The sequence below is a fragment of the Nyctibius grandis genome, chromosome 9 (assembly GCF_013368605.1).
Source record: "Nyctibius grandis isolate bNycGra1 chromosome 9, bNycGra1.pri, whole genome shotgun sequence".
Lineage (NCBI taxonomy): Eukaryota > Metazoa > Chordata > Aves > Nyctibiiformes > Nyctibiidae > Nyctibius > Nyctibius grandis.
This window is the reverse complement of record NC_090666.1, coordinates 27,162,543-27,175,649: the sequence shown is the minus strand read 5'-3', so window position 1 is coordinate 27,175,649 and position 13,107 is coordinate 27,162,543. Positions and strand designations below refer to the sequence as shown.

Sequence of the window (13,107 nt, the reverse complement as noted above, 5' to 3'; positions counted from 1 at the left end):
GACCTGCTAACCACACCCCTTCTAATACACCCCAGGATGCCATTGGCCTTCTTGGCCACAAGGGCACACTGCTGGCTCATGGTCATCCTGCTGTCCACTAGGACCCCCAGGTCCCTTTCCCCTACGCTGGTCTCCAACAGGTCTGTCCCCAACTTGTACTCATACATGGGGTTGTTCTTGCCCAGATGCAGGACTCTACACTTGCCCTTGTTATATTTCATTAAATTTCTCCCCGCCCAACTCTCCAGCCTGTCCAGGTCTCTCTGAATGGCTGCGCAGCCTTCTGGTGTGTCAGCCACTCCTCCCAGTTTTGTGTCATCAGCGAACTTGCTGACAGTGCACTCTATTCCCTCATCCAAGTCATTAATGAATATATTGAATAGAACTGGTCCCAGTACCGACCCTTGAGGGACTCCGCTAGACACAGGCCTCCAGCTGGACTCAGTCCCATTGACCACCACTCTCTGGCTTCTTTCCTTCAGCCAGTTCACAATCCACCTCACTACCCGATCATCCAGACCACACTTCCTCAGTATAGCTGCGAGGATGCTGTGGGAGACTGTGTCAAACGCTTTACTGAAATCGAGATAGACCCATCAGTCCTTCATTATCCCATCAGTCCTTCACTGATTTATTTTAAGGTTTCATACTTCAGTAACTGGTGACCAAGAAATGCAGGAAATGTGGCTCCACCAAACACTGAGTGAGGGCAGGAGCATTTCCCACTGTGCTAGATCCTTCTCATGACATGGTATAACTTTGTCGATTCTAGGTAGCAACCAAGTATGAAGTGAGCGTGTATGCCCTGAAGGACTCTCTGACCAGCCGACCAGCCCAAGGGGTGGTCACCACTCTTGAAAGTAAGTAGTGACCCTCCACAAGTGACCAATTAGTACTGTGCTGGGTGCAGAGGCTGAGATCCTACTCTGTGTCAGAAGTAGGGCTCTATACATAGCTCCAGCAAAGGCCTTCACAAACACTTAGCTGGTAAGATTCACCATCCGCACAGTACTGACAAGAGACCTTTTCCTTCTGGTGCAGATGTTAGTCCTCCTCGCAGGGCCCGTGTGACAGATGCCACTGAGACAACCATCACCATTACCTGGAGAACCAAGACTGAGACCATCACTGGCTTCCAAGTTGATGCTGTCCCAGCGAGTGGCCAGAGCCCCATTCAAAGGACCATCAGCCCTGATGTTAGGTCTTACACTATCACTGGTAAGTGAGGGGCTGCTGCAGGTGCAGGAGCTTCCAGGGTCTTATTGGAAGGTACCCTGGCCTCTTGTTTAGTAGTTGAATTTCCTTGATGAGAAATAATATAGGAACAAAAAGTAAGAAAAATATCTGAGTCATAAAGAGCAGTCTCCAAGAAGTTGTTGAAAGACATTCTGATGTCCCTTTTCGATGGCTTCCTCAGATTAGCTAACATTTATGTTTTAACTTCGTTTTAGGCTTGCAACCTGGCAATGACTACAAGATCTACCTTTACACTCTGAATGAGAATGCACGCAGTTCCCCAGTAGTGATTGATGCCTCCACTGGTAATGATCTTGTCTGACTTTTCTGCTCGTGCTAACACATAGTAATCACATATGGTCAGGCAGAAGTTGTCTGTATCTGATCACATATAATAATTACTGTGACTTACAGCAGTACGTTTTACTCCTGAGTTTGAGAAGGGTGTCAGAAGCTGCAGTTCAGGTGAATATGCTTGCCTTTACTGCATTTGACTTGTTCCCTTTTGTTTTCACCTAGCTATTGATGCTCCTTCTAACCTGCGCTTCCTCACAACCACAAGCAACTCCCTCCTGATTACCTGGCAGCCTCCGCGAGCCAAGATCACGGGCTACATCATCAGATATGAGAAACCTGGCTCACCAGCCAAGGAGGTTCTGCCTCGCCCTCGGCCCGGCAGCACTGAGGCTACTATTACTGGTACCTGTCTCTATTTTGTTTGGGAGCGTTTCACCTGAAACACTTAAATTTGGCGGGGGGAGAGAGAGAGTGCGCCTCATTATAAAATGTGTTGATGGTCGGCTAAGACAAAGACAAAGCTTTGCTCCTTTATTGTGGTTTCTAATGACGGACAGCGGTCTTATAAGCACATCTGTCCTACAAACTCAATACACTGCTCTGATCAAATCAACCATCAGATTTGAACAATCCACAGATGTTTGTTTCCGCTGCCACCACAACTGTCGTCCACTCAAGGAAAAAAAAACATGACTCTGGCACCCCATCAGTCACACATTCTGAAGACTCAGACTGAAGACACTATGTTTTGTGTCTCCCAGCTGACATGGTCAGATTTCAGACTTGCTCTGAGGAGCAGGAGGCTGGAGTCTTCATACAGTCCTGAAAGCCTCAGAACCAAAACACAGATACCCAACACTGTAGCCATAGCCACCTCTCATTCTGCCTTAGATCCCACACAAAGACATAAAAGAAAAGCAACTCTTGAGTTTAAGATTGCTTTATGTCCTTCCTCCCTACCTAGGTTTGGAACCAGGAACTGAATATATCATCTACATCATTGCTGTGAAGAACAATCAGAAGAGTGAACCACTGGTTGGCAGGAAAAGAACAGGTAAAACAAAGCTCTGGATTGTTGAGTGCCAACAGGAGATCAGGTCTTCCACTGGGGGAATACAATCTCAGGACTGAAATAATAGTGTTATTTAAAATATATGCTGTTCACACCATTCAGCCACACCTTTTTTATGAGTCAAATAGGCTTTGTGAAGAGGTTTTCCTTTCTAGGACGCAGGAGGTAAGATTCTGAAGTTACATGAATCGCATTTAGCTGTGTTTGAATACTAAGAACAGAACAACATACTTGGTGCTTGATTCTTGCCTGGGTACCTAATTGATAATTAAATTAGGGCTAACACTCACATTTCCATCTAGCACATGATGGCATCAAAGACAGAATCCCTTTATTTGTTGCCCATTGCATTTCTCTTACTTTACACCCTCCACAGTATGAGATTGAGATACCCATAGCAAGCAAAATACCAGCTGTATCTCCGAATGTGATGAAGGGGCTGGTTTCTTACTGCACACCAGTGATTTTTCTTAAACTGATAACCTGTGAATATCTCTTGTAATCATTTCTTCTTCTCAGTTTGAGCAATGGTGGCTTCTTTGGGTTGCAGTGTTCAAAACTGTTGCTCAGCTGTATGAAAATTTCATACCAACACACTTCTTATGCCTATATATGAAAGATATATTTATATAAATATATAAATATATATAGAGAGAAATGACCTTCACAATCACAATGAGGTCATAAAAAGTGTGTTGCATCTTGGGATCATTGCTAATCTTTAATGCTTGGAGCGGTGACAGCATCCACTCTAGCTGTTTAATTTACCATTGTTAATTTGCCATGCTTTGCTTTATGGCTTCTAACCTTTCTTTGGCTAGATGAGCTTCCCACGTTGATTACCAGACCGCACCCCAACCAACCAGACATTCTCGACGTACCTTCCATTGACGAGGGGACCCCTTACCTCACAAACAATAGGTATGACAATGGAAACGGTATCCAACTTCCAGGCACCTCGGGGCACCCGCAGACAATAGGACACCAAGGTCAACAAATCTTCTTTGAGGAGCATGGCTACAGACGGCCTGTACCCACTACAGCAACTCCCCTTAGGCCAGGGTCAAGACGGCAACCACCAAATGTAGATGAAGCGATTGAAATCCCTGGGTACCAAGTGCCTATCATAGTCGAACCTTCATACCCTCACTCCCGTGGGCCCAGGCGCAATGACACCACAGGTCAAGAAGCTCTTTCTCAGACAACCATCTCTTGGAGGCCATTGCTGGAGAGCTCGGAATACATCATCTCGTGTCAGCCAATCAGTCAGGATGAAGATACTCTGCAGGTAACTGAACTGTCTTAGCACAGGAATGGTGTTAGCCTACTCTGTGGCAGCATGTCTCCTGGGAGGCCAGTCCCTTTGCTGTGTCCAGTCCCATCTCGTGGGGGTTCAGAGGGGGCAGTCAGAGTTGGCTTAAAGAGTCTTTTTAACATGTAGTTGAGAGCAGGATAAATGCCTCCCTCCTCTCCTTCATGGAGAAGGCTACCGGATAAAACTGCTAAAACAGAAAGCCCTTGAAATGCTCTCAGTATCAACATTTCACCAGGGAAGGGGGCAGTCAGGGAGATGATTGGGAGTTTTGAAGACTGAGGTGCTGCTTCTCCAAGCCAAAGACTCCCTTAGCCCTTCTCCTTTGTCTCCCTTGGTTTCTTTTTCCCTGAAATGGCAGTAATAACATACCCCTCGTGAACCATAGTCCAGAGTAGTCAAGGTTAACTTGGTATTGTTTGAAGTTCTCAGAATGTCTAAGGGGAATGGGTTTGTTCCATCATGGTGTAGAGCTTAGAAGTCAACCTAAACACCCTGTCTTTCCTATGGGTGGGGTGACACCTAAGGAATAATCACTCTTCCCTTTCCGGTGACTTGGCATTGCCTCTTGTTGCAGTTCAGGGTTCCTGGCACTTCCTCCAGTGCTACGCTCACTGGCCTTACAAGAGGGGCCACCTACAACATCATAGTGGAAGCCCTGAAAGATCACCGGAGACAAAAGGTGCTGGAGGAGGTGGTCACAGTTGGCAATACTGGTAAGTAAAAGCTTTATGGAGTCTAGGTGAACCTTTGCTGTCCCTGCCTCATTTCCCTTACTCAAGACAACCTCCCTGGTGCTCAGGCTTGAGAATAGTTCAGAAAGGAAACTTCTCCTGACAAGGAGAGTTCACAGGACACTAGGATAAGTGATTTGTGAAGTCCCCTGATCTTGGGTAACTAACTGCCACACTGATGGTGTGACTAGAGCTGTTCTGAGCTGTTTAATCATGAAGAATGTGCTTTGAGGCTCCATACGCTCCTGTAGGGTCAGCGCCTCACCAAGAGATCTGATATTTGCTATTCTTAGAGGAAGTCTGGGATCCATGGTGGTGTTGCAGATTCCTGCCCAGCAGTGAAGATCTGCTGTCACAGTAACACACCGTGCTTATGGGAAGGAGCCAGTGGCCAGCTTAACTGCTCTGTCAGTCATTTGCCACTGCTTCTGTGCTGGTTATCCAGCAGCACCGCTAGACCATCCTGAAGGTCCGGCAGCAGGCCAGGCTGCCTGCAGGGATGCTGGTTCAGCACAAACAGGCAGCACTTAGAAGCCATGTGACCAACCACAAGCACTTGTGGTCTGAGACAGTACTTGCCACAGCTGGAAAGCCCAGAGCCCACACACACCCTGTGGGACCTGGGCTTTGCTTTTCCCAGCACAGCGTTCTGGTCAACAACTCTTTCTCCCTCCATTTCCTCCTGTGTGTATTTTGAGGCCAAAAAGAAGAAGAGGGCAGGATGGGAGAAGAGGAAATGAAGAGCTAAGGATTTACGTTGTCCACCCAGTAGGCTTTTCCATGCAAGCCCCCATCTCCCTGGGAAAATAAGGCTGTTTCTCCCCTTCCAGCACCCCTTATGTCTGTCACAGACTGAACCGAGAGCATTAACTCTTGACACTGCTTGTCACACACTGAACTGGTGGTTGTAAAACACCCACCTTCCAATCAAGGCACACATTGAAGGTGGAAATCAATCTGTCCAACAGCATGGGCTGGTCTCCTTCTCCCATCCCCCTGCCATGAGCTAGAATCTGAAGTGTCCCAAAAAACTGCACTTGCAGCTACCGACCTCCTGCTGTTCCCCAGCACATTTCTCTTAAAAACAGGCTCAGTTGGGCTGTTGGTCTCCAGCAGCAAACTCACAGTTGCTTGAAACTTGGCAAATCAAAATGAAAATAGCCTTCCTGTCAGTTTTTTTTATCATTCAACTGCTCTGACACATGCAAATGGAAAATAAATCACAGGGAGTCTGGACTGCTGACAGAGCCATCACGTATACGCCCATGGGGTAGCTCCATTACTGCCAGGATATTGTGAAGGAAAAAAAAAGCACATATTCAGTGAAAATCATTCTGTCTTTCAGGAGTTCCTATTGCTGTGTGTGATGCCTGTTTCTTTTTTTTCTTTCATTGCAGTGTCTGAAGGACTAAACCAGCCAGCTGATGATACCTGCTTTGATACTTACACTGGCTCCTTCTATTCCATCGGCGAGGAATGGGAGCGGTTATCTGAAACTGGCTTTAAACTCTGGTGCCAGTGTTTAGGCTTTGGCAGCGGCCATTTCAGATGCGATTCTTCTAGTGAGTAGCTTGCTTTTGACCATCCCTGTCCCTAACTCCCTGAGCACTAAAAGCATGTTTGACAGAACCAACCTGATCCAAACATGATGCAGAGGAGTGCAGCAGGCTGTGAAGTTTTTAAACCAAATCAGTGTTTTGCATCATGAGAAGTGATGGAAAACTTGGCTTACTTCTGAGCTATGCAGCTTAGCTAGTATTGCCATTCACTGCATCAGCAACAATCGATGTTGTATTGATCCGTAATTACTTTCTCACCAAAGTTAAATGTTTGTTTTATTTTCCCTACCCTTGCCAGGCATGTCCAGGTAATGTGTAAAAGTGAGATAGGCAAGATGCCTAAGTGACAGTATCTGAGTAGCTGTTTAAGAAGACAGCTTTGAGTATTAAATTACAGTGGAATTTTCATCTCCTAATTATATACATCGTTGCATTGGGCCAGACAGAGCTTGTGTGGATTTCAGTCAGTATTACAGCAAGAGTCTGTGACAGCCTTTGTAAAGCAGTTTGTGGAACCAGTTTTCTCATTTTCTCAGCTGCTCTTTGAAGCTCTGTCGAGCAGGCAACACCTCTGCCGGGGCACTAAGGTTTATTCTTTGCAGGACTGTGGTTTACATGGAAGAGTATCAAACTTCATGTAAGGGAATGGAACAAAAGTCCATGATTGAGTGGTTTAACACAACATGTATCCAATGACTTCAAGTTGTGTTTTTAAATTGTGGAATAAGCTGAGCAAAGAGGGTATTTCTGGAATTTGCATAGCCTAAGAGGAATGACTGCAGGGAAGACACTTGTTTTACAGAATTAATATTTATGTGTCATTGTTTGATACACGTGGCTTACTCATTGTGTTTTGCAGTCTCTGTGATACAGTTTTACTGGGTATTTGCTCAAAAAAAAGAGCATTTGAAATACTTTTCTCTCCCTTCCTGCTCCATATCTATTAAATTACCATTCATTTCTCTTTGTCTCCTATTAGCCAACCTTCCTCTCCCCCTCCCTACTCTTGTTACATCCTACTTACTCTTTTCCCAAGAGCCTCTAGCTATTTCCTAAAGCTGTAGCAGTTAAAAGCTGCAGGAGCTAAACCCATTTCCACCAGGAACCCATTTCTTCCTTGGGACTTACATGAGCTGAAAAGATTCTTTCTCCTGCCCCTCTCTTGGTTCCTGAGACAACACCAAGCTGTTCTCCTGCTGCATCACTGCAGCGTGGGGGATAACTCCTGCTTCTCTTGTTCCTCTGCCTTCTCCAGAGTGGTGCCACGACAATGGTGTGAACTACAAGATTGGGGAGAAGTGGGACCGGCAGGGTGAGAATGGCCAGATGATGAGCTGCACCTGCCTTGGAAATGGAAAAGGAGAGTTCAAGTGTGAACCTCGTAAGTCTCATTCTGATGTTAATTTAATTGAGCTCCCATTCAGAAAATTTCAGCATCTCAGGGCTGTGCCCATTAAGGTCCTGCCATGGGGGCAAGCAGAGTTATCGGTATGTCTGATTTAGGTTTTAAAACTCACATTCCCAAGCTTGAAAAGAAGAAACGCCTCTTTTGTTAGCTGAGGTCACAGCCCACTCAGCATCTGTCTGCCTTTGGCCCTGGAGCCACACAGGAGGGACGTGTCACTGCACTAAGTGGTGTAGGTTACCCTAATCAATAACACAGGACTTTTCTGCAGGGCCTGTCCCCTGAAAATCCTCTAGATCTTCACACTGTGAATTAAACTGCCTTGCTCTTGTCAGGCAGATACCCTCACGGTCTAGTTTAAAGTGTCTGGAGAGCTATAAAAATGACTGATGTTCTCCCTGCCAGTCAGCAAGCCTCCAGTGAAACGGAGGAGTGCACTGGCCAGAGGCCCCTGTGCTCATCACCAAGCTGCTCTGAGAATGCCTAAAGCCAAGCACAGGCCATGCAACTGAGCTCTGCCTGTTCTTCCACAGATGAGACCATGTGCTACGATGATGGGAAAATGTACCAGGTTGGAGAGCAGTGGCAGAAGGAGTACTTTGGAGCCATCTGCTCCTGCACTTGTTACGGAGGACAGCAGGTAAGCAGGAGGGACCTGCCATGGTGAACACAGGGAATGAAGAGAGGAGGCTGTGCTGGAGTGCAGTGTTAAGGCTGCTGGGTTTCAGATCAGATGGCGTCTAATGCCTGCCCAAAACAGGCCCATTAAGAAGAAAAATAATTAGTAGTAGAGCTTAAGTACTTGCAGGGACTTGGAGTCGGGGCCTGCATGGCATAAAATGGGAGCAGCCTCACTGGTGTTGGTGGAGCTGTACCCACACGTACAAACACAGGCAGCTCCTTGGCCACCCGCATCAGCGTGATCTGTTTCTCTAGGGCTGGCGTTGTGACAACTGCCGCAGACCCAGCGTGGAGGTGGCCCCTGAAGGCTCTGCCGGCCATACCTACACACAGTTTACTCAGAGATACCACCAGGCCACAAACACCGTGAGTACACTTCCCTTCTCTGCCCTCCCTTCCTGCAAGTCTGGTCTATGGCACGGATACATGGTGTCTGTACAGGGATAGGAGCAGTGTGTAGCTTTCTGCTCGGTCAGAAGTGCACGATAGCCACCGATCCAGCAAACGGCCACTCTGCGCAGCACAGACTGTACGCTCGAGCTCACGCTTCCACACACAGCGTTCAGTGCCACGCTCACAGCAGTGGGACTTCTCTGTTAGCGGTGCTGGGGTGCGCCTGCATGCTCTGGCTGAGGCGGGAGCGCATGTAGTCATTTCCTAGTCTTCGCTTGCTGCTGTAAACCAGCTGTGTGCTTTGTGCTGAGAAAGGTGAAGGGCTACACAGGCTGGCAACAATTCTCAGCCCAAACCACGCCGCAGAAGTGTCCGTCCTTACAGGACAGAGCGCTAACTGCTTTCCTTCCCTCCTGACAGAACGTCAACTGCCCAATTGAGTGTTTCATGCCCCTAGATGTACAGGCAGACACACAACATCCACGGGGAAAGTAACATCCAGCAAGACTTCTTGCGGCAATGGCAACAGACAAACCAAAGTATAAATAACCTATCTGCCAGGATTACCACCCAAACTGGAGTGATGCTAGCAAAACTGCATCTTTGGAGAATGGCCCTCTGCTCTGGAGCCATTTTCTCAGCTTAAGCTCAACTCACAGCTTCTCCAAGCGCCACTCTTGGAGTGTTTCAGACTTTTCTCCTGATTGATAGCGAGTGTCTTGGTTTTGCTCAAAGTGTTGAACTACCAGCCAGTATTTTCAAATTTAAAGAAAAAAAGGAGGGAGAGATGCTAAATCACAAATTGGTGGGGGATCAAAATATTAAGGGGGAGGGAGGGTGTAGAAATTCAAGGTTCCCGTGCTATGCAAAGAACACTTGAGTACAACATTACTGAAGTTTAGCGCTAGGAAAGTCCACCAAACACTTCTGCTTTCACATAAGCGTGCAGCCAGCAATAAGATAGGAACAGCCAATCCAATCACTGTGATATTTAAAATATGCACAGTCCTAATTCTTTCTCCATGATCCTAGTATTTTTCTAGCTGTATCTTTATATCTCATACTGTTATTTATCAGTTTTGTTCCCCTGACCTTCAAGTGTTTTTATATGGGAATAAAATGTATTGAAGACACTTAGTATGCAGTTGACAAAGAGGAATTTGGTGTAATTATGATCAGTGATTATTTTTATACTGTAAGTAAGTGCCAAAGCTTTACTACTGTGGAAAAGAAAAAAACAACTCTTTTAATAAAAAGATTTACAAACCAGACACATAGTTTAAGTGATTCTCTTTGCTGCCATGGAATCTAGGATGAAGATTATTATTCCGAGCTGGAGTAACATTGCCTTGAAACAAGACGGAACAAACATCTCAATGAAGCGTGAAGTAAAACCTCAAGAGAATGTTTCTAGAGCAGTTTGTTAATTAAAGACTTCCAGCTGCAGCCCCTGCCCCAGTAGAGCGCAAAGCCACTCTGAGTATGTATGCCACGCTGCAGGAGGCACAGGCTTGCTTTGTGGGAAGAGGTGGAGGAGAGAAAAGGGGGAGGGAAAGGAAAATATTCCCTGCTTTGGACAGGAACTGAGGTAGAGGTGGTCCTCAATCCAGCCAGACGCTTAAATACCTAGAATCAAGTATGGTTGAGTTGCCAAAATTAGTGAGGCCATCCACACCTTTGAAGTTGGATGTGGTCAAAGCTTACCTGGACTTGGACCCAGTAACTCCCTACAAGTCCAAATGGACACTGGCTCTCTGAGGCCCCGCTCCATGCCCTGCCCCTGGGGCAGGCCACAGTCCACCCCTCTCTGCAATGGAGGGTAACTTATCTGTCACCATCTAAAGGGTTTATAGAGGGGCTATGATCCCTTCTTTCAACTCTCAGCTATTCCATCTCCCTTTGCAGCGTGGTAAATTCAAATAACAAAATCCAGAACTGAGGTTCTTTATGTCCTCGTGAGCGTGCCCTCGGGCACTGCTGCAGCAGCATCATGGAAACCCTTCCCTTACCTCTGCAGAAAGCCTCACAAAACAGAGGGGGACAGACAGCACCTGGGTCTACATCCACGTGTTACAGGGAAAAACCGTGCTCAAGTCTACTGTGCTTCTGCCTCGTGGGGTGAGGAGGGAGGGAAATAAAATTCTCCCCAAAACTTTTTTAAAAACAAAGCCAGTCTTGATTACAATTAACAAAATTAACAGCAAGTCCCTTCAGCTTGCGCTGCCAACGCTGCAAAAAACCTGTACAGCATTTGCAAGTACAGAACAGGAAAGGTTCTGTCATGGTTCCTCAAGGCTGCATTCCGCTCCTGGCTCCAAAAGCGCTGGATTACTCGAGTCAATGGATTGCTCTGGATTGAATAAAGCATAGCATGAAAATAGAATTTGGCTTCTTGACATGAGAAACACACATGGCAGTTGCTTTCACAGATTGCTATCTATAGAGCAACGAAAACATTTGCAAATAGTAAAATGATGGCAGCAGCAATCGGTTCTATCCCACCAACATTCAACAGCCAAATGAGTATCTAAAATACATGACAACTAAGAAGGGCATAGGCAGAGGCACAGAAGAACACTTTCCTGATAAACTAGATTTCTGTTAATTTGTCCTTCCCAAGTGAGGGTTACAGATTGGTTTCCACCAATCGCAAAGATCCCTACTTAGTCACTTTGCCACTAATTCACTTCACAGACACACAGGCATTGCCCAGCTGAACAGGAGCCACGGTCCAGCTCATCTCCTCACTCTGATGTCACATCCCTTGTAACAGCAACACCGCTCCCTCCCCGCAGTAAGCGTTATGGGATAAAATTATTTAAACAGTGTATTTGCATAGGCTCTCTGCAGAGGTTTCTCCACGCCTTAAAGCATGAGGGTTTACATTGCTGACAAGTTCTGTTCAACATTTACTAGTATAATGCTGGGCATTTTGTCATTCAGCTAAAGCTTTTCATTTTCAGTTACATTTGAAAACCACTACTGGAGCGCAGCACAGAGGCAGTAGAAACTTGTGAGATCCAAAGTATCAGCCACACATCTTTCTTTTTAGAAACAATCAATTAGCAACAAAAGGAACCAAGGCTGTTGAAGGTTCCCATGCTTCACCCAGGTGGTGGTGCATAAAGTGGCAACAGAACAGCAGCTGCACCTTAAAACACAGCCTCGATTTCTATCCATGGTCCACTTGAGCACAAAGATCAACTGGTGTTGTCCAACCCAAGTTACCTTCACAGCAGGGGCAGATGAAGGGAGCCTCTGCCCCTGTTAGCGGGGAGCTTTCAGGCTCCCAAACAAGGCACTCACAGCTACGCCAGTGGCATTTAAGCCCTTGGCTGTTTTTTTCCAGAAGTGGAGGCACATCTGCACATGGTTTGTCTTCTCAGATAATGCAGAGCTTTGGTTAGAGCACAGGAAGAACCAGAGTCAGAGTTCTCTACTCCAGGGAAGAGCCTCTTGGTGACTGAAGGAATAAAAAAGAAAAAAAAAGTCTCTGCTACTGACAGCAAAGGCTGAGTGTGATTCCTCGCTGCTCGCTGTTTACTTCCACACTTTTGGGAGCTGTTGTTCTGCCAGCACGGGACCTGCCAGGGGCAAGGCGCCATACGGTGATGGTGCAAAACAGAGCCTGTCAGCAGCCCGCTCTTCAAAAAACATCAACTGAAGGGAGCAGACCTATCCCCCCGTGAGAAGAGACATGCCCTTTCCTATGGGAACCAGACACAAAGCAGAGCTACGCTGTTTGCTTTTAATGATTGCAAGTGTCAAAGGGAGGAGTCATTCATTCAACTAGCAGGAGATCAGCGTACCTCGTATGGACTAACACAGCCCTTGCTTACAAAGAACCACTCCTCGGGCCTGCTCTGGGGGAAGGCTCACAGCTCTTAAGCCCCATTGTCAGCAGGAACTTGCTGGATGCCCCTCTTTAGGGCATCTCTCAGCAGCTTAAGACCAGCGGCTCCTGGCCTGGCAGAGCAGCTGCTGCAGACCTCACTTCCAGGCCTGCATACTCCTTCCAGAAGGACACCCGTGGCTCCATGCCCAAAAACAGGAGCCTGTCAAGTGCCAGGCTTCACGCACTGCCAGTTTCCTTCAAGGGGAAGGCTTCAGCCTAGTTGAAATTGTCACCGCAGTCTGGGTGACAAGCTACCCCGCAGGGCATTCCTGTGAGGTAACCTCACACCTGGAACTAGAGCTTTTTATCATCAGCCATTAGTCAGACAAATGAGGCAGGGTAGCCAAGGACACTTACTTAGGTGCCTTTCCCCAATTCTGTATGACTCCTGTATGTATGTCCCTTAACCTTACCGCAGGCACAGCAGGAGGCAAAAGAAACCTTCTATGGATGCTGTGAGACCTTGTGTACATAGAGAATTGCAAGTTGCTCAGCACAAGTAACACAGCAGATGATAGGCCCT

General features: G+C 46.8%; 1 protein-coding gene across 3 annotated transcripts in view; it reads left to right on the top strand.

The window, feature by feature from the left end:
• Positions 1-9,953, top strand: part of FN1 (fibronectin 1) — a 55,835-nt gene extending 45,882 nt beyond the window's left edge. For all 3 annotated transcript variants that reach the window (XM_068407276.1, XM_068407275.1, XM_068407277.1), the window contains 12 exons: positions 773-860; positions 1,042-1,218; positions 1,452-1,541; positions 1,756-1,935; positions 2,498-2,587; positions 3,427-3,893; positions 4,495-4,633; positions 6,049-6,213; positions 7,466-7,591; positions 8,149-8,255; positions 8,552-8,662; positions 9,110-9,953. In XM_068407276.1, coding sequence (XP_068263377.1) covers positions 773-860; positions 1,042-1,218; positions 1,452-1,541; positions 1,756-1,935; positions 2,498-2,587; positions 3,427-3,893; positions 4,495-4,633; positions 6,049-6,213; positions 7,466-7,591; positions 8,149-8,255; positions 8,552-8,662; positions 9,110-9,184 — 1,815 coding nt within the window. In that variant the 3' untranslated portion in view covers positions 9,185-9,953. The remainder of the gene's footprint in view (positions 1-772; positions 861-1,041; positions 1,219-1,451; positions 1,542-1,755; positions 1,936-2,497; positions 2,588-3,426; positions 3,894-4,494; positions 4,634-6,048; positions 6,214-7,465; positions 7,592-8,148; positions 8,256-8,551; positions 8,663-9,109) is intronic.
• Positions 9,954-13,107: the final 3,154 nt, after the last annotated feature.